This window comes from Astyanax mexicanus, chromosome 4, assembly GCF_023375975.1.
Source record: "Astyanax mexicanus isolate ESR-SI-001 chromosome 4, AstMex3_surface, whole genome shotgun sequence".
Taxonomy (NCBI): domain Eukaryota; kingdom Metazoa; phylum Chordata; class Actinopteri; order Characiformes; family Acestrorhamphidae; genus Astyanax; species Astyanax mexicanus.
The window spans coordinates 55284347-55311925 of NC_064411.1; the positions used below are offsets into that span (position 1 = coordinate 55284347).

At 35.9% G+C, this 27579-nt stretch overlaps 1 protein-coding gene and 1 long non-coding RNA gene across 2 annotated transcripts in view; both read left to right on the plus strand.

Moving 5' to 3' along the window:
• The first annotated feature begins 9606 nt into the window (after positions 1-9606).
• Positions 9607-27579, plus strand: part of LOC125801079 (uncharacterized) — a 124770-nt gene continuing 106797 nt past the window's right edge. The window contains exon 1 of the long non-coding RNA XR_007438575.1: positions 9607-9838. This is a non-coding gene — a long non-coding RNA (uncharacterized LOC125801079). The remainder of the gene's footprint in view (positions 9839-27579) is intronic.
• scinlb (scinderin like b) overlaps positions 10496-27579 on the plus strand; it is a 32602-nt gene continuing 15518 nt past the window's right edge. The window contains exons 1-6 of the mRNA XM_049476628.1: positions 10496-10591; positions 16023-16208; positions 20643-20797; positions 22561-22722; positions 25783-25932; positions 26898-26987. Of these exons, the coding sequence (XP_049332585.1) occupies positions 16028-16208; positions 20643-20797; positions 22561-22722; positions 25783-25932; positions 26898-26987 (738 nt within the window). The 5' untranslated portion in view covers positions 10496-10591; positions 16023-16027. The remainder of the gene's footprint in view (positions 10592-16022; positions 16209-20642; positions 20798-22560; positions 22723-25782; positions 25933-26897; positions 26988-27579) is intronic.

Below are 27579 nucleotides of genomic sequence, written 5' to 3' on the forward strand. Positions count from 1 at the left end.
TGCGCTGATAACCCAACCGGGGCAGAAAAAATAATTATTAAGCAAAATATGCCTTAATAGAAGTGATATATATAAAAAAATAGAATTGAAATGATATTAAAAAAAAATCATTTTGCCATTTACTTGTTTCAAAAATACAAATATTCTCTTTTTTACCTCCTGCGCTGCATGCAAGATCCGGTGCACCTTAGGCCCAATCCGGTACCACTTTAAAATAAGATTACCTTTATAAAGGGTTTATAAATGGTTTACAATTAGTTTATTAATGGTTACTAATTAGGTTGTAAATGCCTTAAAAATCAATAATAATCAGTTACAACACATAATTAGAAAGGGCAATGATATGGATGGCTGTGGGTTCACTATTTGGCAACCAACAGGTCATTGTTGCCCTTTCTATGTATGTGTTATAACTGATTATTAATGATTTTTAAGGCATTTACAACCTAATTAATAACCATTAATAAACTAATTGTAAACCATTTATAAACGCTTTATGAAGGTAGTCTTATTTTAAAGTGGAACCCCAATCCCCTTTGCTGATTTTTGTTAGGCTAGAGGGGTAGGTTAGGGGAAAGGGATAGCACCATATTACCATAATTTAATGTGTAGTTTCAACGATTTATGGTCAAATTCTTCATAACAAGCATAAAAAATACTGCTAGTAGTTTGTCTCAGTAGCTAGATAGCTAGCTAACTTTCACACTCCACCTTAAATGGTACTAAAGACAGCAGAAGCTGCAGAATTTAAGGTGGAGCGGAAAAATAAAATAAAACAAAAGCTAATCAAAGCTTCATATTTCAGCTCCCCATCAATTAATAATTAATTTTTGCATCATATCACCCCTCCCTTTCTGAAGACATATAATAAAATAAGCCCTAAAGTTAACTAGTTAAACACAGCATCAGCAGCAGCAGTTAGGTTGCTGAACTTTAGCCCTACTCATGATTTCACCCCTTCCTGTTCTAACTCTGTTCTAAGGGGAAGAGTTACACTAATAAACAAGGGGTATGGGTAAGTGCTAGAACCAAGGGGTGAAACAGGACTGGGACTTTTACTGTGAAAAATACAGGAGCACAAATCTAATACCAAGAGTTTCGAGTGTTATGTTGTTCTATTATTTCTGCAAACATAAAAGGGGAGGAATGTTTTCTGTTTGCATACTTCTGCATTATTTTTTTTGGCGTATCTGATACTACTTGTGCTCTGTTCTGGTTTGGGGTTGTAGCTCTGTTTCTAATCTTCAGATTTTAAGGTCAGAGTTACGCGGCGGTGGAAGCAGATGCTCTTATCTGCTGGTGGTCTTTTGTCGTTCTCTACACGTGTTTAACATGTTAAACCAGCCGTTGCAGGAAAGGCATCTCCAGTGGGCGTTGCCGGCGCCGTTCAGAGAGAAGTAGAGAGAAGTGGTCTCACTGACTCGTCTGTCTGCAGGATCAGTGAACTCCTGAATTCCTGAATTACTTTCACTTCTCTACAGACAGACAGAACCGAGAGATAGTTCCTCTAAAACACTACTGTATTAATAATAATAATACACTCAGTTCTGTTCCTCTATTTTATTTTTTTGAAGTGTATCCAGAACAGTATCCAGAGAGAGCCTAACTACACATCACTCTGTGGAACTAAGGACCAGGAAGTGTTTGGTCCATAGTAGCTTGCAAAAGTATTCATACCCCTTGAATACTTTTCACAATTTGTTACCTAACAACCACTGCAAAGGCCATACCTGTCAAGTTTTGGACTTAAAAATAAGGGATTTTTCCGCCGCCCCAACAGCCCAAACGAGGGGGAAAAAAAACAATATATATATATATATATATATATATATATTTTTTTTTATATATATATTTTTAATTATTTTATAGATTTAAAATTGAAATTGAAGGGTGCACAAATTTACAAAAAGGACATGGATCAGATATATTCCATAAGTAAATAATAGTCCTAAGGGGCCTACACAATTAATAATCTTTCATTAATACTTCTTTCTATCGTTCAGTCCACTCCTGATCAGTTCAGTTAATTTCAGCCCTCTCCACATTTTCTCTCTCTCCAGCTCAACCATCTCTTCTACCCCTTCTAAATAATACATTACATTACATTATAATACATTACCACAATACTTGAGATTTAAACAAATTCTAACAAACCCTAAAACTAGCCCTGAACTAATAGAGTTTGGAAATGATAGTTATTGGCTGATCAGGCACATCAGGGCAGGGCATTATATATATATGTAGATTTTTCTCAAACCCTGAATATCTATCTAGCTAATTTTAAAGTTAAGCTAACTGAGTCACAAGCTGGATTTTATTAAACACACAGTGGGTTTAATTTATGTTTTGATTCAGAGAAGAGTCTTTTTAACCAGCTATCAGAAACAATCTCATCACAGTTTACATGGTTAATTACCTTTCTTTTAGAAAAATCTCCGTATATCCAGATTAGTTTTAACGACAGCTGCTCCGACTAGCTGCCTGAGCTCACAGCGAGGGGAGGGGCGGGGCTTCCCGCACACTAAACTGCGCTCCGCAAAACCAGCTAGCTGATTGGCTGTTTCTCCTGAAAGGCGGGACTTTCTCCTTGAACCGGCACCACGATTGGTTAAGAGACACACAGCGGTCAGTGCATTGTCGCCTGTGGCCTATATATTTTTTTATTTAGTATAATACGGGAAATTTACGGGAAAATACTAATACGGGAGGACGGCGGGAAAGAGGAGTAAAATACGGTAGTTTCCCGGCCAAAACGGGAGACTTGACAGGTATGGCAAAGGCTCAATAAGACTGAGAAAGTCTTCAAGACTTTGACTGGGCCATTCTAACACATGAGTATTCTATGATCTAAACCAGGGGTCGGCAATAGGCATAAAAAAACAAACATGAAACATCTGGTCCGTATAATAAACGATAATAAAAAAATATATAAAATAAAATAAAATGCAAAATTAATTGCAGACCCCCGATCTAAACCATTCCACCGTAGCTCCGGCTGTATGTTCAGGGTCATTGTCTTGCCGGAAGGTCCATCTCAATCCTAGTCTCTTACAGTCTTTTACAGCGTCCAACAGGTTTTCTCTTCCAGGATTGCACATAAAACATCTGGCCCGTGAGGTTGTTTAAACTATAATGAATGATAATTAAAATAAATATATAAAATGCTTCTCTGGGGAGCTTTTGTTTACATCCCTCCCCTGTCTTTCTCTCTCTGTCGTGCTCGGCGTGACTTTAGTTTCCGCCTGTTCTCGTTTTTTTCCTTATAAGGGTGTTTTTTTCCCCGGCCGTGTCCCAATTCACTAGCCGGGGCAGCAGTAGTGTATTGGAGCGTGACCCTGAAGACGCGGGTTCGATCCCGCGTGAGGAGCGGTGTGTTTATTTATTTATTTATTTATTAATTAATCTGTAGCACTCCATCCCATTACGCTTAATTTTCCAAAACAGATTTTTTTTTCGTGGCCCGCCATGTAATGGCTTGGAAAATGTCTGGCCCGCGGCCAAACTTAATTGCCAACCCCTGATCTAATCCATTCCACTGTAGCTCTGGCTAGGTATGTTTAGGGTCATCGTCTTGACGGAAGGTCAATGTTAACCCCGGTGTCAAGTCTTCTAAAGCCACAAACAGGTTTTCTCTTCCAGGATTGTCCTGTATTTATCTCCATCCATCTTACATCCATCAACTCTGACCAGCTTCCTAACTAAGGACCAAGAAGCGTTTGGGGAGCTCCCTAAATGCTGGGAGTGTTTGGTCTATAGAAGCTTGCAAAAGTATTCATACCCTTCGAAATTTTTCACAATTTATCACTTTACAACCACTGCAATTTTCACGTCTTTCCACAAAAGCTCAACTGGATTAGGGTCAGGCCATTCTAACATATGAATATTCTCTGATCTAAACCATTCCATTGTAGCTCTGGCTGTATGTTTAGGGTCATCGTCTTGACGGAAGGTCAATGTTAACCCCAGTCTCAAGTTTTTTAAAGCCACAAACAGGTTTTCTTTTCCAGGATTGTCCTGTATTTATCTCCATCCGTCTTACATCCATCAACTCTGTCCAGCTTCCTAACTCTGTCCCTGCTGAAGAAAAGCATTCAAAGAGCATGATGCTGCCACCACCATGTTTCACAGTGCAAATCTGCTTCTCTACATGGAACACCACCAGCAAAGTACAATTGAGGTGTTAAGATGTTTAGAACAGTTCTGTTTACACTAGTTAAAAGTACCTCCGTGTGTAAATAACTATAGGTTTAAATAGGATCTCCGGTGGATTTGGTGTTTTACAGAGACTCTAAGACTAGGCCAGTGGCTGAACTGCACTTAGCAGGGCATTATTACACATGTTATAAAGTAACATATGACATTGCAAAAAACTGCTATAAGTGTAAAAATGCCTCCTGGTGTCGCAGTGCTGTTAACCAATCAGAGGTGATATGTTTGCATGTATAAATATTCATGAGCAAGAGCCGAAATCCTACTGTTTTTTTGTCCCCTCCCGCTCCTCGACCGGACTAAAGCAGTATTATACCGGATCACCGGAGCATTCATACTAGAGATTTAGTTGTAGATTGTCTACAACTAGACATTTTAAAATGAATGAAAAAACGATGATTGAATGATTTCAGAAGGCAGTTGATTGCACTGATACCGCAGCATCAGACCATAGCAACTTCTCAACTTCTTTAGGCCTCCTAAGCTACTAAACCTTTCTACTTGCTATTTTTGGTAAAATATTGACAGTCCAAAGAAGCTCCTGGCTGCTGTAGAGAACAGTTGATTGTATACAGCGAGAATAATGTCCTTGCTGTTGTCCTTCAAAGCCCAGAGGTGGAAATTAGAGAGGTGGTGTAAGTGTTGTGTTTCGACACAGCTGCTGAGGACATTGCCTAGATATTGCTAAATAAAGCCCATATCGTATTCAGTTACGCAGTTACAAAACCTTACGTTTTCTTCTGTGAACATCAAATACTTCTGCTAAACAAAGAAAACATGAAGGTTTTCATTATTTTAAGCAGATGGACGGTGCAGTGGTCCAGCGGTCTAAAGCGCTGCCACTATGATCAGGAGTTTGAATCCCGGTCATGCAGCTTGCCATCAACTGCCGGAGCCCTGAGAGAGCACAGTTGGTCTTGCTCTTTCTCTGGGTGGGTACAGTACAGTAGATGGTGCTCTTTCCCCTCATCACTCCAAAAGGGTGATGTGGATCAGCACAAGGCTGCGTCTGTGAGCTGATGTATCAGAACCGAGTCGCTGCGCTTTCCTCCAAGCGTTAGCGCTGTGATGCTACTCGGTCAGTTCAAAAAGAGGCGGAGTCTGACTTCACATGTATGGGAGGAGGCGTGTGTTAGTCTTCACCCTCCTGGTGTGTTGGGGCATCACTAGTGATAGGGGAAGTCCTAATCAGTGGGTTGGGCAATTGGCCATGTAAGTTGGGAAGAAAATGAGATAAAAATTTACCCCTAAACTCACTCCTAAACCTTGTTACAGCTGTTATAGCTGTAAAGCTTGGGCTGACATTGTATTAAACTCTATGGATTATATATATATATATATATATATATATTATATTTATCCTAAATTAAACATCAAATATCTAAAACAGCTCAGTTAAAGAAAGCCCTGTGTATCTGCTGCCCTGATTCCTGCAAAGATTCCTCGTGAATTAAATTGAGTTAAATGTAAATTTGTGCCAAACGACATTAAACTCTTTCCCAGCTTAATGACTTCCAGTCCTCCACCAGTCGTCATCTGACACCAGTATAAAAGAGCTTTCATGTCTGGAGGATTACTGCAAACATATGGTGCTGCAGTCCAGCAAGAGAGAACCAGAACACTACACCATTTCTGTGCTTTAAAAACCAAAAATCAGTGTACCTTTCTTTTATTTAAAGCACTTATATATTATGAAAATTCTAAAACAATACTTTTGAATTTAAAAGGTTAATAAAAGGTTTTAAATAAAAATATCATAATTTAGAGCATTTATTTACAGAAAATGAGAAATGGCTGAAATAACAAAAAAGAAATGCAGAGCTTTCAGACCTCAAATAATAAATAATAAAAATAATCAATAATACTGTAATACTGTAATTTTCTTTGAATCTTGAGCAGTGGGTCACGCTTCTCCATCTTTCAATCTGATGTATGAGTTTGGTTATGGTGGTTGCCAGTAGAACGGTGGGCTCATTGTCTGACATCATTGTGCCAAGTGTAAAGTTTGGTAGAGGGGGGAATATGGTACGGGGTTGTTTTTCAGTTCCATTAGTTCCAGTGAAACAAACTCTTAATGCTTCATATTACCAAGAGATTTTGTGCACCAGTGCACCTCTGAAAGAATGCTCACACACTAATTCCCATAAACACTCTCCTAAACCTTGTGGAAAGCCTTCCCAGAAGAGCTGAACCTGTTACAATCCGGTTTAACACCCGAACATCCCTTTCAGACAGCTTCCTCTTACAGCGTCCACAGTTAATCCTGTTGGATGTGGTTGGTTCTTCTTGGTGGTATCTCGCTGACATTACCCTGGATACCGTGGCTCTTGATGCATCACAAAGACTTGCTGTCTTGGTCACAGATGCTCCAGCAAGACGTGCACCAACAATTTGTCCTCTTTTGAACTCTGGTATGTCTCCCATAATGTTGTGTGCATTGCAATATTTAGAGCAGAACTGTGCTCTTACCCTGCTAATTGAACCTTCACACTCTTAAAGCTCTTACTGGTGCAATAATGTGCAATTAATGAAGATTGAACACCAGGCTGCTCCAATTTAGACATGAAACCTAAAATCCCACACTAAAATGATGACCGGTGTTTCAGTTTTATTGTCCAGCCCCTTTATATCCAGGGTTTAGCTCAATCAATTTAAACTGTAGAGAATAAAGCACAGCTATAAACAGAACAGCAGATTAATAAGTCATCTATGTATGTCATTTTAAGGGCTAGTTGAACTATGGTCATATAAAGGTAAATTAGTAAGTGACTTTTGGTAAAAAATTAAAGAACAAAGTCACAAGAAGCCTTTTGGATGGAGGTGGAATTGATTGGATGAGTATGATAAGCTCTTTAATGCCATTTAGTCATATTCTGTAGATCTTAAAAAACCTCTGTGAATTTACCAAATTAAACCACTTAAAAATGATGAGTTTCTTTGATTTTACCAAATTGAAAACTTCTGGAATATAATCAAGAGGAAGATGGATGATCACAAGCCATCAAACCACCAAACTGAACTGCTTGAATTTTTTACCAGGAGTAAAGCAGCATAAAGTTATCCAAAAGCAGTGTGTAAGACTGGTGGAGGAGGAGAACATGATGCCAAGATGCATGAAAAAAAAACTGTGATTAAAAACCACCAGGGTTATTCCACCAAATATGGATTTTTGAACTCTTAAATTTTATTAATATGAACTTTTATTTATTTCAACCATTTCTCATTTTCTGTAAATAAATGCTCTAAATCAGAATATTTTTATTTGGAATTTGGGAGAAATGTTGTCTGTAGTTTATAGAATAAAACAACACTGTTCATTTTACTCAAACATAAACCTATAAAAAAAATTTTCATGTTTGCATGAATGCAATGCTCTTTTCTGAATGTCCTGAGGACGTGTAGAACTTGTTAGATCACTAAAACAGTTCTCGGTTCTTTAAGAGAACACTCCCCTCTGTGATTAGAGATTATTCAGCCGCTCTGAGAGAATGCTAACGTTAGAGAAGTGTTCTGCTGTTTGTTTAGAGGTGGAGTGACATAAGTGCCAGGCATACCCGAGCATGATTACCTTTATATGCATTCTGCGTGCCAGCATAAATTACATACACTGGCTGAACACTTCATTATTATATAAACTATATATATATTTATATACAGCTCTGGAAAAAATGAAGAGAGCGCTTCAGTTTCTGAATCAGTTTCTCTGATTTAGCTATTTATAGGTTTATGTTTGAGTAAAATTAAAATGTTGGTTTATTCTATAAACTACAGACAACATTTCTCCCAAATTACAAATAAACATATTTTAGTCATTTAGAGCATTTATTTACATTTTTTATAAAGTTTTAAGAGTTCAGAAATCAATATTTGGTAAAACAACCCAATAATCCAAATTCTTGTCATTTTAACATCAGTTTTACTGGTGAACGCTTGTTTATTGTTTTGCTTTTTTTTGGTTGTTTGTTTCTTTCCACAATATAGTCTATCTATAATATAATCAGCAATGTGTTTATATGCTCTACATCAGGGGTGTACAAACTACGGCCCGCGGGCCATTTGCATCCCGTTTCCTTTTTTGGAGCGGCCCACGAGGTATTTTAGAAATAGAATGAAAGTTGGCCCGCTGTTAAGCAGGTTTTTATAATGTGACATTCAAAGTTTGAACGCTAGGTGTCAGAAACGGGCCAAAGATTCTAAAATCGGAGAGAGTGTGCATTTCTAGCGCAGAAAAACGGGCCAAAGAGTCTAAAAGCGGAGAGAGTGCGCATTTCTAGTGCGGAAAAACGGGCCAAAGAGTCTAAAAGCGGAGAGAGTGCGCATTTCTAGCGCAGAAAAACGGGCCAAAGAGTCTAAAAGCGGAGAGAGTGTGCAGTTGTAGTGCAGAAAAACGGGCCAAAGAGTCTAAAAGCGGAGAGAGTGCGCATTTCTCGCACAGAAAAACGGGCCAAAGAGTCTAAAAGCTGAGAGAGTGTGCAGTTGTAGTGCAGAAAAACGGGCCAAAGAGTCTAAAAGCGGAGAGAGTGCGCATTTCTGGAGCAGAAAAACGGGCCAAAGAGTCTAAAAGCTGAGAGAGTGTGCATTTCTAACGCAGAAAAACACGCTAAAGAGTCAAAAAGCGGAGAGAGTGCGCATTTCTAGCGCAGAAAAACAGACCAAAGAGTCTAAAAGCGGAGAGAGTGCGCATTTCTAGCGCAGAAAAACGGGCCGAAGAGTCTAAAAGTTGCCGTAAGGAGTTTAATATTAAGAGACATCATGAAATAAAACATCAATTTGAAAAATCTTAGTTTACACAACACTGTAAAAGATAAAGATAGTAAGTCAAGTAAAATGGTGTGTAAATGAAAGTAATCAGGAAAATGTATTATTTAAAGTGGTATATTTCATTATTTGTTTTATTACAGAGTCTGTGGCCCGTGACTTCAAATATATTTCTCCTTCTGGCCCCCAACCAAAAAAAGTTTGGACACCGCTGCTCTAAAGAGTATCACCTTGGCCTGCATTAATGATTATTTTGGTAGTCGATTATTCTGACGCTTTTTCTTTTTTTTGAGATTAGTCGATTAGTCGACTATTTGTACCATGCACTTAAAAACCAAAACTAAAGTTGGTATTTAAATGCCATTTAAACACCCAGAAAACATTTAAATGCAAGTAAATCTTTAGTGAGTATATATAAATATATACATTGCATACTGTAGTTAAAAACTAACGTTTAGTCAACACTTTTACTAATACTTTTATTTATGAACACTTTTTATTCAAATTTTATGGACAGTTTTTTCCAAAACTAAAAGCCAACTAAAAGTGATTGTTAAAAAAAAACAAAGAAATAATTGATAAATTCCACTCATTTATTATAAGCTTTCAGACCTCAAATAATGCAAAGAATACAACAAGTTCATATTCATAAAGTTTTAAGAGTTCAGAAATCAATATTTGGTGGAATAACCCTGGTTTTTAATCACAGTTTTTTTCATGCATCTTGGCATCATGTTCTCCTCCACCAGTCTTACACACTGCTTTTGGATAACTTTATGCTGCTTTACTCCTGGTGCAAAAATTCAAGCAGTTCAGTTTGGTGGTTTGATGGTTTGTGATCATCCATCTTCCTCTTGATTATATTCCAGAGGTTTTTAATTTGGTAAAATCAAAGAAACTCATCATTTTTAAGTGCTCACAGTACATGCACTACATACAGTATTGTGCAGTGTGCCAAGTCCTGCTGGAAAATGAAATCTCTGCATCTACATTAAAGTTGTCAGTAGCAGGGGGAAGCATGAAGTTCTGTAAGATTTTTCGAAAAAACAAAAAACAAAACTGCACTGCATGCGGATTTTATTTTCCAGCAGGATTTGGCTTCACGCTGCCCACACTGCGTATACCAAAAGCACTAATTGGTCTTTTATATAATATTTTAATGTTCTGAGACACTGATTTCTGGGTTTTCATTGGCTGAAAGAAATAAACGCTTAAAATAGATCAATCTGTGTGTTTTAAACATCTATATAATATATATTTATATATTTTTTTTCAGCTGAATCACTGAAATAAAGTGACTTTTCAGTGATATTCTCATTTTTCGAGATGCACCAGCATATCAGTGAGATGATGCATGAACCGTGCAGCCAGTTCAAACTGTTTACACACACAGACGCTTAGAAGAAATCCACTTGCATGGGTGAAGTGCAGTAAATCAGATGTTTGGCTGGGCCAGGCTATAGCCCCCCCCCCCCCCCCCCCCTTCTAATGACACATCCAGGCCCAACCCCCTTCATCTGAGCTGGAGAGCTTTAAACAAACACACAGGCTCTGCTCTAGCAGCTTGGGCTGGAGGACTGCTGTACTGCTTTACTGCTTCTGCAACCTTCACAAACATCTACAAGTAAGGGTTTTGATTAGTTTTGGGTTGGTTGGGTTGTGTTTTTGTATTATAGATAGACATATATGTGTTTAAATGAATGGAAATGCTGTAAATATGCTCAATATCTGGCAGCTAGGTGATGTTCTTCTCGTGCAGACGTGAAAACTGTTTGAGTCATTACTTTGTATTCTGTGTCTTTTTTCCAGCTTTGTATGGAATTGTCCGTTCCACCTTAAATGCTGCAGCAGTTGCATTCTGGCGCCTCAGAATGGACAATTCCAAAGTGAAACAAAGATTTTATGCATTTAAACCATTTAAAAAAGCATGCAAACAGTTTTTACACACTAAAGAAAAATCGTTTTATCCCAATTTTAGCCAAATTTGACCTATATTTTCTATATTATTTAATTTTAAGCATAGTTTTTCCTAAACCAAAAGCCATCTAAAAGCTATTTTTACTTTTTTTTAATAATAAATTATTGAAATATTTACTTTTTGTGTCCAATTACAATACAATCAGATATCTTTCCTTAAAAATGTGTTTCTACAGGAAAGCTGCATGAAACGTTTTACATTTTTTTTATTTTATACAAATAAAACATATATGTACAGTTATTTATAAATATATTTTTTGTATGTTTTAGTATTCATTTCTTTTAGTTTTAAGGTGCCAGAATGCAACTGCTGCAGCATTTAAGGTGGAACGGCAATTCCAAATTAAAACTAAGATTTTATGCATTTTACCCACTTTAAAATGCATTTTAACAGATTGTACAGACTAAAAATGATTTTTTAGCCAATTTTAGCCAACATGTTACCTATATTTTCTATATTATTTTTATTTATTTTTTAAATAATAAATTATTGAAATTTTTACTTTTAGTATGTTTTAGTATTCTTTTCTTTTAGTTCTAAGGCTCCAGAATGCAACTTCTGCAGCTTTTAAGGTGGAACGGACAATTCCACTTAAACTGCATTTTGACAGATTTTACAGACTAAAAATTATTTTTTAGCCAATTTTAGACACAATTTTGCCTATATCTACTATATTTTACATAATACATAACATATTACATAATATATTTTATGTTAGGCATAGTTTTTCCTAAACTGAATGCCAACTAAAAGCTATTTTTAAGTTTTTTAAATAATTGATAAATTCTTGAATTTTTTACCTTTTGTGTCTATTGTACAACAATACAATCAGATATCTTCCCTTACAAATGTGTTTCTACAAGAAAGCTGCATGAAACGTATTACAGCCTTTGATTATTATTGCTGTTAATAGACACATAAGTAAAAATTTCAAGAATTTATCAATTATTTCTTTTTTTTTTGTTTTAATAGCTTTTAGTTGGCTTTTTTTAGTTAGAAAAACTATGTCTAAAATTTAATATAAGCATTAATAAATTAAATAAAGTAAAAGTGTCGGCTAATAATTAATTTGTAACTGCAGCAAGCAATGTATATACAGCTCTGAAAAAAAAATAATAATAAGAAAGCACCTAAAAATGGTGAGTTTCTTTGATTTTTCCAAATTGAAATCCTCTGGAATATAATCAAGAGGAAGATGGATGATCACAAACCATCAAACCACCAAACTGAACTGCTTGAATTTTTGCACCAGGAGTAAAGCAGCATAAAGTTATCCAAAAGCAGTGTGTAAGACTGGTGGAGGAGAACATGATGCCAAGATTCATGAAAAAAACTGTGACTAAAAGTGAATATGAACAAAAGTGAATATGATAAAAGTGAATGTTTTTCTTTGCATTATTGGATGTCTGAAAGCCCTGTATCTTTTTTGTTGTTATTTCAGCCATGGAATTTATCAATTATTTCTTTGTTTTTTTATAGCTTTAAGTTGGCTTTTAGTTTTGGAAAAACTGTCCTTAAAATTAATTCTAAGTAGCAGTAAAAGTGTCGACTAATTGTAAATTTGTAACTGCAGCATGCAACATATACATATACATGTATGCTGACAGAAAAAAAAATCTGTAAAAATGATAACTTTTAAGTCTGTAATTTATATTTTCTAATAATATTCCCATTTTATACTGATATTTATAAGATTATCAACAGTGCAGTAAATTTGCCAAACTTCAGGGGCTGCGTGGTTAATTATTTGGTGCAACACTTGTTGGGACATTAAACACTTTCATAAGAACTGAAAACAAGAAGTGGAAGCTGAAACCAAAAAAAAAAAAAAATGAGGCAGTATAAAGTTCTAGTAGCTCTAGTTTAGACCCTGTTTGAGCTTCTATTGTTTGGATACTAGAAGAAGTTTAGATATGGTTGGGTTTGGACTAGGGCTGCACGATATATAGTTTAAGCATCATCATCGTGATGTGTGCATGCACAATATCATATCATGTCACATCAAAGGACGTGTGACGTAACTTAAGACAATTAAATTAAATCAAACACGTCATGTTGCAGTGTTTTTGCTTCTTAACACAAGAAGTAGATACACAGTGCTGTCTCTGTGTCTGTGTGAGTGACAGGCTGCTGCTGCCTGAGAAGTGTTTTTTCACATGGTTGGGCTCGTGCTCGTAAACGTGAGCATGTGTGGAAAGCTGTGTATCTCAGTCCAGCACAGTCCAGTTTGCGGCGCAGATATTTCCAGTTACAGCTGAATTCACACTTTTAATCCTCAAAAAAAAAAACGCTCTTATTTACCTTTTAAAAAGACATTTAAATGCTCACTAAAGGGCCGATTACTGTTGTTTTGCTGTTTGTTTTTCTCAGGTTTTGAGTTGAGCTCAGCGCTGACTCAGCTCTTGATTGGTTCAGACGTGAGACGCTGTGCTGGTGGGGGCGGAACTAGTGATGGCATTTTGTGCGGATGATATATCGTCCCAGAAATTATTGCGATACACGATATTGCCGAATAGCCTTATGAAATAGTCATATGAAAAAGTTTGGGCACCCCTATAAATCTTAATCATTTTTAGTTGTAAATATTTGGTCATTTCAGTTTGATATATCTAATAACTGATAGACACAGTAATATTTCAGGATTGAAATGAGGTTTATTGTACTAACAGAAAATGTGCAATATGCATTAAACCAAAATTTGACCGGTGCAAAAGTATGGGCACCCTTATCATTTTATTGATTTGAATACTCCTAACTACTTTTTACTGACTTACTGAAGCACTAAATTGGTTTGGTAACCTCATTGAGCTTTGAGCTTCATAGCCAGGTGTATCCAATCATGAGAAAAGGTATTTAAGGTGGCCAATTGCAAGTTGTTCTCCTATTTGAATCTCCTCTGAAGAGTGGCATCATGGGCTCATCAAAACAACTCTCAAATGATCTAAAAACAAAGATTGTTCAACATAGTTGTTCAGGGGAAGGATACAAAAAGTTGTCTCAGAGATTTAACCTGTCAGTTTCCACTGTGAGGAACATAGTAAGGAAATGGAAGACCACAGGGACAGTTCTTGTGAAGCCCAGAAGTGGCAGGCCAAGAAAAATATCAGAAAGGCAGAGAAGAAGAATGGTGAGAACAGTCAAGGACAATCCACAGACCACCTCCAAAGAGCTGCAGCATCATCTTGCTGCAGATGGTGTCACTGTGCATCGCTCAACAATACTTAGCACTTAGCACAAGGAGAAGCTGTATGGGAGAGTGATGCGAAAGAAGCCATTTCTGCAAGCACGCCACAAACAGAGTTGCAGAAATGGCTTCTTTCGCATCACTCTCCCATACAGCTGACTGTATCACGATTATCAAAAATGATTGAGGTCATGTACATTTATTGTACGATAAATCGAATTTGCAATTATTGTGACAGGCCTAATCTCCACAAAAAACAGTAGTTTGAATTTGACAAGCATGTTCAGGTGCTTTCACTGCCTTTTAACTGTTTAATACAGTTGTTATTATTACAATTTTACAGCTATTAAAGCTTGATTTCTTTTATTTTCCACCAAATATGATCTAACTAAGAGCTGAAAGGCTTGATGGTGGGTGTTGTTAATGAACCTGTGTTCTCTAAACCAGAGATAAAGCTTTTAAAAAGAGAAAGAGAATCTCTTCTCAGTCTGTAAGTAATGGATATGAATACAGGTCTAACTTTCGTGTTATTTTATTGCTTATTGCAATATTGAGTCTTTATTACACACAGTATTACAAAACACTCTAGGTACCCATTTAGTTTATGATGGGCGAATAGAGGCTCATATTCAATATTAGCTCATTAAAATATCCTCAAATGTACTCTTCATTTTCATACCTAGATTTTTTTCTTGATCAGTTGATCAAACTTTAATTTCACTCAGTAACACATTGAGGCTAACCCTCATTTTCAATGCAGCTGAGCATTTACAACTTAAACGGACTGAAAAATAAAAAAAAATAAAATCAAGTACTTATTTAATCAGGTTAAGCTAAAATAATGAACTTCGTAAACAAAACAAAAAAAAATAAATGGTATGACTATTAGAAAAACAAGCAAACAATATGAGATTTAATCAAGACAAATTAAAATGATTTACAGATAAATATAAATATAAGGAGATAAATAATAAGAATAATAAAATATGAACACAAATAAAGACATAGAGGACTTTAAAAATGAAGTAGCTAAAACAACACCAAGATAAACATAAATAAAGTAAGTAAATAAAAGGATGAAATAAATAAAACAAATAAAAAAAGGCAAAAAGTTAAAACAGGAAATTAGATAAATAAAAAAAACACACCTACACCTTTTTTCAGTTTGGATAAATTAGATGCAGTTAATGTAAACAGTAATACAGTCTCGCTTTGATGACAGTAATATAATTGTAATAAATCTGTAATAAACTGTTGTAAAAAAAGCACCTGAAATTAGTATTAATTATACCACAGTTAGTTCTATTCAGTGTTCTATGAGTGCCGTTATCAGCTGGTAATGCACTGTAACTGAAGCTCTCCATGTGTTACTCCGCCACATACAGCACAGGTAACCTAGCAACGATGCAGCAACACTTACAAGCCAAAGAGTTACAGCGCAGCTACAAACAGAGCAGCAATGGAACTATTTTATAGTTTTTTGAGTTTTTATAACCAAACAGATCCTATTTTCTCCTCCTGTTTAACTAAAAATATTTTTAATAAACAGTGATAATGGAACTATAGTGGTATAATCGCAATAATACACTCCAGGTTTGTGCTATAACCTGTAATATTGGCTCTGCTGTGCTGCGGTCGTAGGCATGAGGCTGCAGGCCAATGCCAATATTATAATTTATAGCACGAACCTCGAGTGTATTATTGCTTAAATAGCTCATTTGCTGGATGTGCCAATATTACACTTTAGAGCACTATTCAGACTAGGTAGGTTGGATTTGCCTGTTTTAACCAGCATATGAATCACAGTTTTAATTGATGGATTGTGAGATTTTTCCTAAGTATTTTGGGATGATAAATGGTATAATGGTATAATCCTCTCTCTCCGTGTTTCAGTCATCATGGTGGCCCATAAGGAGTTTGCTACAGCGGGGAAAGCGCCGGGGCTGCAGGTTTGGCGTATTGAGAACATGGACCTGAAGCCGGTTCCCAAGAACCTCTACGGAAACTTCTACACTGGCGACGCCTACCTGCTGCTGCACACCACCGCCGCCCCCTCCTACAGCATTCACATGTGGCTGGGTGAGTTACTCACTGATTACAGATTCAATTACTGATGTACTGATTGATTTAATTCAATATTACAAAATATCCAGTACACACTATGTATGCATCACAAATTATTCTGAATTAATCACAAAATATCCGACTATTTTGAGTTAGTTGAACATTTGTGAGCACATCTCATACTTACATACAAATGAAGATCTTTGAAGATCTTTCTGTTGCTATTGATCATTGCTCCTTTTCTATTGGCCTCTGGCACAATCTATTTGCATATGTAGCGTGTCCCCCCAGTTTCTGGCACTCACTATCAGTTGAAATGAAATAGTTGGAACTTTTTGCAAATGATTCAGTATTTATTACAAATGATCCAGTATCTACTATGTATTATTTGTTTTTTATTACAAAAAAAAATAATATATATATATATATATATATATACATATACATATATATATATGAACACTGTATTAATAACCAGCGTTTTACACACTTTATACACTGAACCACATAGTAAAATACATTAATGTGTCATATTTATGTCAGGTAATGTAATATCCTCTGTGTTTGTGAGGAAGGATGTGGGTTTTCTCTCTGTACAGAATGTTCTGAGCGCTGAACGCACTTCTGCTTATAGATAATCCTGACTTTATACTGACTGCTGAGACCTGAAACTGACAGATACTGATGACTCACTATACACTCAGTATCCACTATTCAGTATCCACTATGAATTATTCAGTATCTACTACAAAATATTTACTATATACTAAAAAATATTCAGTATCTACTTTGAATTGTTCAGTATGCATTCTGTCTGATTCAGTATCCACTAAGAATTATTTAATATCTTCTATGAAGTGTTTGGTATTCACTATAAATTATTCAGTATCCACTATGAATTATTCAGTATCTACTACAAAATATTTACTATATACTAAAAATATTCAATATCTAATATGAATTGTTCAGTATCCACTTTAAATTACTCTGCGTTATTCAATAGGTACTACAAACCTTTCAGTATCCACTATGATTTATTAGCTATGCACTATGAAAAATTCAGTACCTGCTATGAATTATTCCGTTTCCACTATGAATTATTTAGTTTCCACTATGAATTATTCAGTATCAACTATGAATAGTTCAGTATACACTATGAATTATTCAGTATCTACTATTAATTTTTCAGTATACACTATGAATTATTCAGTATCTACTATGATTTATTCAGTATTCGCTATGAATCATTCTCTATCCACTAAAATATTTGATATCACATATTATTTGTTCAAGTAGTTCAAGTATTTAGTATCTACTTTGAATTATTCAGTATCCACTATAAAGTATTTGGTATCCCCTAAATCACTCAGAATCTACTGTGAATTGTTCAGTATCTACTATGATTTATTCAGTACCCACTATGAATTATTGTGCATTATTCAATAACTACTACAAACCTTTCAGTATCTACCGTGATTTTATTTTTACTATCTACAAATCTAATATGAATTTTTAGAATTATTTAGAATCCACTAAGAATACTTCAGTATCCACAGTGAATCATTTTGAACCCAAAATTGTTTAGAATCCACTATGAATTTTTCAGTATCTATTTTTAAACTTTTCAGTTTATGAAATGCTACTATGTGTCTGTCTGCTTGTGTATCTAGTACGATGTGTGTATGCAGTATGAATTATTCAGGATTTCCTCGTGTTAGTTGTAAGTTTTAAGCTGATCAGCTGAGTGTCAGGGTGAGTTGAGGGCATATATGAACCTGCAGGTTTCTACAGCTCTTCCTGAAAGCCCCGCCCAGACATAATTACCCTGCTCATCATCTGCTCATCTTCATTATCTTCCCACGAGATGAGCTTTAACTGTCTTTTGATGTGCAGAACAGAACTGTCCTCCTGACCACAGCCAGTCTGGTCCAGATGGTCCTGATCTACAGCGCTGCTCATTACTGTAGTCATGTGGCTTCAGTGGTTCTGACTGGATTCCAGACTGTTCTAAACTCTTCAGTGTGTATTTTAATATCTCTGGGTCGTTTTGATGATTTTTTAATTAGAATATTTTAATGTGCTGAGATACAGAGTTAAACTGAGAGCTTTAATAGAACAGATAAGTAAAAGTGTAGCTCCATATTCCACACATTCAACAACCTGCCATCAGCCATGTGTGTGAGAGAAAGTCTTCAGCACAGTGACTATCTATCTATCTATCTATCTATCTATCTATCTATCTATCTATCTATCTGTCTGTCTGTCTGTCTGTCTGTCTGTCTGTCTGTCTGTCTGTCTGTCTGTCTGTCTAGCTATCTATCTGTCTATCTATCTGACTGTCGTTCTACCTGTTTGTCTGTCTATATATGTGTCTATCTGTTTGTGTCTGTGCCTCTATCTATCTATCTATCTATCTATCTATCTATCTATCTATCTATCTATCTATCTATCTATCTATCTATCTATCTATCTATCTATCTATATGTCTGTCTGTCTGTCTATCTATCTATCTATCTATCTATCTATCTGTCCATCTATCTGTCTGTCTATCTATCTGACTGTCGTTCTACCTGTTTGTCTGTCTATCTATCAGTCTAAAAATGTGTGGATGAAAGTAGTGGATGGCTCTATAGGCACGTTGTGGTTGGATAAAAACGAAGCACTCTGATTGGCCGAAAGCACTTTGCTTACTGATCAGCAGAGGAATTGATTAGTGAAAACTTGAATATCTATCTATCTATCTATCTATCTATCTATCTATCTATCTATCTATCTATCTATCTATCTATCTATCTATCTATCTATCTATATAATTATATATATATATATATATATATATATATATATATATATATATATATATATACATATACACCTGTCTGTCTGTCTATATATGTGTCTGTCTGTTTGTGTCTGTGCCTCTCTATCTATCTATCTATCTATCTATCTATCTATCTATCTATCTATCTATCTATCTATCTATCTATCTATCTATCTATCTATCTATCTATCCAGATCTTTCAGACTATCTATCTATCTATCTATCTATCTATCTATCTATCTATCTATCTATCTATCTATCTATCTATCTATCTATCTATCTATCAATCTATCTATCAATCTGACTGTCAACTGCATAATAATGGCAGGTCTGCTTTAGTTACATTTTATCCCTAATTTTTAAGCAAATTATAATTAAAATGGGCTAATGGGGGTTCAGATTTTGTAAAAAAAAGAAAAAAAAAAAATATATATAAAATAAAATGTGGGCCAATCAGTGGGCCTCAGTGATTACATAATATTGATAGAGCTACACATATAGAAGTGTTGTATAAAGTGTGTTTAAGTTGCTGTAATGTAGAAGCGCTGCTCTGGGTTTGGGAGATTCATGCTGGATGCATTACTCTCAGTAAACAGGGGGGTGGATGTGGGGGGAAGACTCTTTGTTTCTCATGGTTTCCCGTTGGTTCTGATGGTTCTATAAACAGATTCAGACTGGGTTCTTTCTCGGGAGCGTGCTGGCAGGAGGTTATAGAGAAGTTTCTGTTTTTACTGTCAGAAGAAAAACGTTCCTGTTTCAACAGAATTACAGAACAACAGTGTTACCCTGTATCCACTGTGAATTTTTCAGTATACACCATAAATCACTTCGTATTCTCCATAAATTATTCTGTATCCAGTATGAACTGTTTAGTATATACTATCAATGATTAGTATCTACTATAAATAATTCTGTAACTAGTATCCACTATGAATGATTCAGAATTTATGATGAATGATTCAGTATTTATTATGAATAATTCAATATCCACTATGTATTATTTAGTATCCACTATGAATGATTCAGTATTTATTATGCATTATTCGATATCCACTATGTATTATTTAGTAACTACTATGAACGATTTAGTATATATCATGGTTCAGTATCCACTATGATTAATTCAGTATCCACTATGAATGATTCAGTATTTATCATGAATGATTTGGTATCCATTATGATTAAATCAGTATTTATTATAAAGGATTTAGTATACACTATGATTGATTCAGTATTTATTATGCATTATTCAATATCCACTATGAATTATTTAGTGTCCACTATGAATGTTTCAGTATTCATTATGAATGATTCAGTATCCACTATGTATTATTTAGTAATTACTTTGAATTAGTATGTATTATGAATGATTCAGTATCCACTATGTATTATTTAGTAACTACTATGAATAATTCAGAATCCACTATTATTGATTCAGTATTTATGATAAATGATTCAGTATGTATTATGAATGATTCAGTATCTGCTGAATAGTTGTTAGCATCCACTATGTATTATTTAGCAGCTACAACAAATGATTTCGTATTTACTGTGAATAAATCAGTATCCATTATGAATTATTGAGTATCCAGTATAAAATAAAGTAAACGTATTGTTTTTCTCTGTAGGGGATGAGTGTTCTCAGGATGAAAGCGGAGCGGCTGCCATATTTTCCACTCAGCTGGACGATTTCCTGGGCGGTTCTCCGGTTCAGTACCGCGAGGTCCAGAACAACGAGTCCGTCTCCTTCCTCGGATACTTCAAATCCGGCATTAAGTACAAGGTCTGTTTAAAATCTATATAGATCTATTGTTTTATTTAACCAGTACATTTAATAATGAAGGGTCAAAGCTGTGAACAGTTTGTGTAGGAGTATTCAGGTACATTTCTGGAGTATTGCTATCTTGGAAACGGAAAACACAGGTGCACCACTGACTGAATACAACCTAGACAGACAAAAATAGTCAGACGTTCATTGCTATCTTGGCAAAACAGAACACAAAACAAAATAGATAAATAAATAAATAAAATAGAGAATCATTGGAGGTAGCTCCAGGTAGCTGCGCCATAAAAATAGCAATCTGCCAAAGTCAGAGCTCACCCGGCTCTTAACGGGAATGATGGGCAAACTACACGCTGATTGGTTTATTTTACATTAAGCCCAAAATTAACCACACCTATGATGGTATGAAAACATACCTTTTGCAAATTTTGAGCTGTGCAACGTGTACTTTTCCCATTGTTACGATAGCAAAGACACACTGCCACGCCCTAAATAAAGCTGCACTGTGCACAACAATTGAAGGCCTAAAGTCTTTATTTTAATCACTAAAATAAAGCCCTGAGAGCTGTAGAGGAAAACCATGCTTTAGAACTAGCATGGGGCATTCATTACCTCAGTCATGCTACATTCTTTCCACTACACACACACACATACACACACTTTTATACACACACACACACACACACACACACACACACACACACACACCGCAGTTCCGTTACCACAGGCTGCTTTTAGACTGTGTCTGTTCTCAATTCTCTGCTGGACTGAATCCGGCTGTTTGTAGCAGCGGTTTGTTTCGTGTATATCTACATTTTCAGACTCAGCGTGCAACTCTAACAAACAGCTCATAATCTGTGGGTGTAGTTAGTGCTTTTATAGAAGAGCTCAAGCAGCACTAAAATGAGTCACAGCATTCCTAAAACTAAAAGCAGAAACTTAAAAGTTAATCTTTGATGAGCTGAAAATATTCTTTAAAAAAATCAAAGCAAAATACAGCAGTCTATCTATCTGTCTATCTATCTATCTGTCTATCTATCTATCTGTCTATCTATCTCTCTGTCCGTCTATCTGTCTGTCTGTCTGTCTCTCTGTCTATGTGTCTGTCTCCTAAAACTGAAAGCAGAAACTTAAAAGTTGGTCTTTAATGAGCTAAAAATATTAAAATCCTAAAACAATAAAATAAAAATACAGCAGCCTATCTATCTATCTATCTATCTATCTATCTATCTATCTATCTATCTATCTATCTGTCTGTCTGTCTGTCTGTCTGTCTGTCTGTCTGTCTGTCTGTCTGTCTGTCTGTCTGTCTGTCTGTCTGTCTGTCGATCTATCTATCTATTTATCTATTTATCTATCTATTTCTCTGTATGCATCTGTCTGTCTAGGCATCTGTCTGTGATTGATTTATGCCCCTAAAAACCACCTAGGGCACCACAACAACCACCTAGCCAACAACTAGTCTGGCAATCCCATAGCAACACCACAGCAACCATCGGAAGAGGCATAGCAACCACCTACCAACAACATTACGACCACCAATTAACTTCTTAGCAACATCTTAGTAAACACTTGGGATTCCAGAGCAGCCACGTACTGTACCAACCAGTTAACAACACCAAAGCAACAACCTAGCAAGTTTACACTTGTTTTATTTGATTAAATTGTTATTTCTTTAGTTAACTGCATTGTGGTACTATATAAATCCATTGTGATAAATGGAGTATCTCAGGATCTCAGTATTCTGTGTTTTCTCTCTGCAGAAAGGAGGTGTAGCTTCTGGGTTCCAACATGTGGTGACTAACGACGCTAATGTGAAGCGTCTGCTGCATGTGAAGGGTAGAAGAGCTATCAGAGCCACGGAGGTGGACTTCTCCTGGGGCAGCTTCAACCAGGGAGACTGCTTCATCGTGGATCTGGGAAAGGTACGTAACCTTGTTGTACATTTCCCGTCGTTACGATAGCAAAGACACACTGACACGCCTTAAATCAAGCTGCACATTGCGCAGTTAATGGCTTGCCTACAGATTACTATAATAGGGCCTCCTTATATCCTTCAGATTAGCTCGAAAACAGTAATGTTTAACTGAATGAATGAATGAATGAATGGTGCCAAATGCAAAGTTTGGTGGAGGGGGGATCATTAGTGCAGGGTTGTTTTTCAGAAGTTGGGCTCATTCTCCTCAGTTCCAGTAAAAGTAATTCCCATTAATACACTCCTAAACCTTGTGGAAAGCCTTTCCAGACAATTTCAAGTGAAAGCTCACCTGACACTTAATGGGAATGATGAGCAAGAGACACTCTGATTGGTTTATTTCACGTTACGCCTAAATTTAACCACAACCATGATTAATTAGTAGAATTTGGTACATGCCTTTTGCATTGCGTTTCGAGACTTTTCCCGTCGTTACAATAGCAAAGACACACTGACACGCCCTAAATCAAGCTGCACAATGCTTAAATAGCTTAAATAACTAAAATAGGTCCCTAATACTCTTAATTATGATCATAAAACCCCTTTTTAACTAAAACCCTGTAGAGGTTTTCATCAGTTCTGAAACAGAAATGCTGGATTTCAGTATTTTTTACTGTTTTTTCAGCTGAAACTGAGCAGAAACTGCACAGAAACCACACAATCCAGTCATTTAGAGATTAGTGAGAAGCTTCGCACTGTGGGAGGGGAGTGTGTGATGGTGTGTAAACATGCAGTTTGATGGTAATTGTTGGGTATAAGCTTTCATTACCTTCAGTCCTTTGTAATAAAGGTTCCTAAATGGTCCTTTAGGTGGTTGTACAATTTAAAAGATATTTACAGTACAAGTTAATAGTTAAAAACTGTTACAAATACCACAATATTTAATAGAATGTTTTATATTTTACATTTTTTCAGTCAGCTTTATGAGGTAGAGTCTCCTGGAATTCAGGCTTTCAGTTAACAGCTGTGCTGAACTCATCAAGAGTTAATTACTTGAATTTCTTGTCTCTTAATAAAGTGTTTGAGAGCATCAGTTAAAGTAAAGTAGTGAAGAGGTAGAGTTACAGGTATACAGTGAATAGTGAATATTTGAGTAATGTTCGAATCCACGTTATAAGAAGCAACAACTACTTAACCAAGTAAAGGGAAAAATACCATTAAAAACCTTATAATGATGAAACTGGCACTCATCAGGTGTTACCTCTGTCCTTGGCTCTGTATATACTGTATATAAATATATATGCAACATCTCTTTATATGTCTGTCTATCCATCTATCAAAAAGCAGAGACAGTTTAAGGTTAAAGTGAGAGAATAAGGTGAAAATAAATGATGGGATTTCATTGCCTATTGAGTTTTAAGTAGAATTCTGGGTTATTTGGGTTCACAGCATTCCTAAAACTCTGATCCTATAATTGTCTCTGTAATCTGCACACAGAAATACATTGTTGTTGTCACGCAAAAAAAAAGTTGCTTTCAAAAGAAGAATAGAAGAAAATCTCAAAATATTTTTTTTACTTATGTCATTTTCACAGTAAAATGTAAAAGCTGTATTAGTCAGCTTTACTCAGAGACCAATAAAACGTACTTCTTAATAGCTTTTTTAAGGTCCAGTTAATTGCAGGGTGAAACAATGCAATTACACACATACAGCTCTGGAAAAAATAAGAGAGCACCTAAAAATGATGAGTTTCTTTGATTTTACCAAATTAAAAACCTCTGGAATATAATCAAGAGGAAGATGGATGATCACAAACCATCAAACCACCAAACTGAACTGCTTGAATTATTTCTGCACCAGGAGTAAAGCAGCATAAAGTTATCCAAAAGCAGTGTGTAAGACTGGTGGAGGAGAACATTGTCTATTGAGTTTTAAGTCAATTTCTGGGTTATTTGGGTTCATAGCATTTCTAAAACTTTAATCCTATATTTGTCTCTGTAATCTGCTCACAGAAATACATTGTTGTTGTCACGCAAAAAAAAGTTGCTTTCAATAGAAGAATAGAAAAAATCTCAAAATATTTTTTTTATTTGTCATTTTCACTGTAAAATGTAAAAGCTTTACTCAGATACCAGTAAAACTCACTTCTCCATTTTTAAGGTCAAGTTAATTGCAGGGTGAAACAATGCAATCACACACATACATACACAATACAGCTCTGGAAAAAAATAAGAGGCCACTTAAAAATGATGAATTTCTTTACATTTTACCAAATTGAAAACCTCTGGAATATAATCAAGAGGAAGATGGATGATCACAAACCATCAAACCACCAAACTGAACTGCTTGAATTATTTCTGCACCAGGAGTAAAGCAGCATAAAGTTATCATCCAAAAGCAGTGTGTAAGACTGGTGGAGGAGAACATGATGCCCAGATGCATGGAAAAAATCAGTGATTAAGGTTTAGGATTTTAGGATTGGTTTTAAAACTGGTTTTACTGGTTTATAAATAAATAAATAATCTTTTAATGGGTTAGCACCTCAGACTACATCTCAGACTGTCTGACAGAATATGCTCCACATCGTGTGTTTAGATCATCAGGAGCTGCACAGTGAATCACAAAAAGACGGGGGAATCAGCTTTTTTTGTTTTTATGCCCCAAAAGTATGGAACTCTTATTTCATTTTTATTTGTATCATTTTTGTTTAAATTTATTGTATTCTATATTTTATGTTAATATTAATGTCTTATTTCCTACTTTTTATTAAATTGTTACTTTTTAATTGTTTTATTTGTTTTATATTACTTTTAAATTTTGCTGTTTTATTTAAATGTATTGTAAAGCACTTTGAGCTGCATTTTTATGTATGAAAGGTGCTATATAAATAAAGTTTATTATTATTATTATTATTACCTTAATAAAACAGGGTTATTTCACCACATATTGATTTCTGAACTCTTAAAACTTAATAAATATAAAATGAATTGCTTATTAATTTTATTGTGAAGTTATTGTTTATTATTAATGATAAAATATATATTTTATATATATGTGTGTGTGTCTGTAGGACGTGTATCAGTGGAGTGGCAGTGGGTGTAACCGCTTTGAGAAGCTGAAGGCGTCTGAGGTAGCGATCGATATCCGGGATAACGAGAGGAACGGCAGGGCCAAGCTGCACATGGTGGATGAGGGGGCGGAGCCACAGGCCATTATTGATGTGAGTTTTGAGTAAATTTGACAAAAAACTGCCAGAAAAAAAAAAATGGCTACTGAGTGCTGCTGGTGAACTGAGCAAATGAATGTTTTGCACAACAGCGCCCTCTAGTGTCTGCACTGAGTTAATGACTTTATCACACTTGTGGATGTTATCATACCCACTACAAATTCTTTACTGAGGTACCAAAAGTGGTTGTTTTAGCCACAGCGTCCAATCAGAAGGTCTATTTTCATACTTAAGGCACACTGGATTATAAGGAACATTATGAGACACTAGTAAGGAACAGGGATGTCGCCATGTTTTCCTTCTAATTCAGCTAAATAAAGCTAAGCTAAGTTAAGTAAAAAAAACATTTTCTTATAATGTTAAACGTTACAAACCGTTAAATATTAATCTACACAGATTTCTCCCCAGAAAATTATTATGTTTATTTGGGTGAGTAAAGTGCTTCTGTTTATTTACAGGAAGCTTAGATTTCCAGATTTCCACTAAGGCTGGGTGCAGCAGCATTAGCATTAGCACTACACTGATGAACCCATGGTGTTTCCGTAACCAAGCGTAACGTAGCTTCTTTTAACACAGTAAATGCACAGGCTACAGTCAAATATACTCACCTCTGAACGGTGAAAGAGCTAGTGCTTAGCGCTGTTAGTGGCTCATGCTAATACTGCTCCAGCCTTGGTGCTGGAGAAACTTTGCTGAAACTCCATTATAACTCTGTACTTCAGTAGAGTGGATTTACTGCTCCTTAATACCTGACTGGTAGAATTCATACATAAGGAGCACTGATGATTTTTGGGAAAATTAAAGAATATTACGCCTTATAGAGCGAAAAATACAGAATTTCTACAGCACAGCAGTTGAGTGAGGGGCTGGTCCTGCATGCTGATCAGTCTGAGGGCATTGTGGGACGTTCTGGTTCAGTGTTGAATGAACTGAACTCTAATGTGATTAATCTTCTCCAGGCTCTGGGCGCGAAGCCCGCCATCGCCCCGGCTACTGCGGACGATGAGCAGGTGGACAAGTCCAACAAGACGAAAGGGGCGCTGTACATGGTGAGACCATACTATAGATTAATGTAAAAGAATCAAATCTGTTGTTTTTTGCGTGTTTTACTTTTTTCTTTTACATTTTGACTGTTGTCAGGGTTTTAATCAGTCAGTGGCGCAGTACCAAAATTGACCTGAACACACCTCTCCAATCTTTAAAACAAGCTGTTTGTACGTTGTGTTTCGAGTTGTATAAGGTGTACTTTTCTAATCGTTACTATAGCAAAGGCACACTGGCATGTTCTAAATCAAATTGCACATTGCACGTTTGACAGCTCTCCTATAGATCACTAAAATAGGGCCCAAAATATTTTATTATAATTTTATAAAATTTTATTTATCCGCCTCTTTTTGAGCTGCTGCTGATGCTGTAGCATTGCCGAATAGCATTACAGCGCTAACACTTGAAGGAAATCGCAGCGACTCGGTTCTGATACACCAGCTCACAGATGCAGCCTTGTGCTGATCCACATCACCCTAGGAGTGATGAGGGGAAAGAGAGAGCGCCATCTACTGTACCCACCCAGAGAGAGAGAACAAGACCAACTGTGCTCTCTCAGGGCTCCAGCAGCTGATGGCGAGCTGCATGAACGGGATT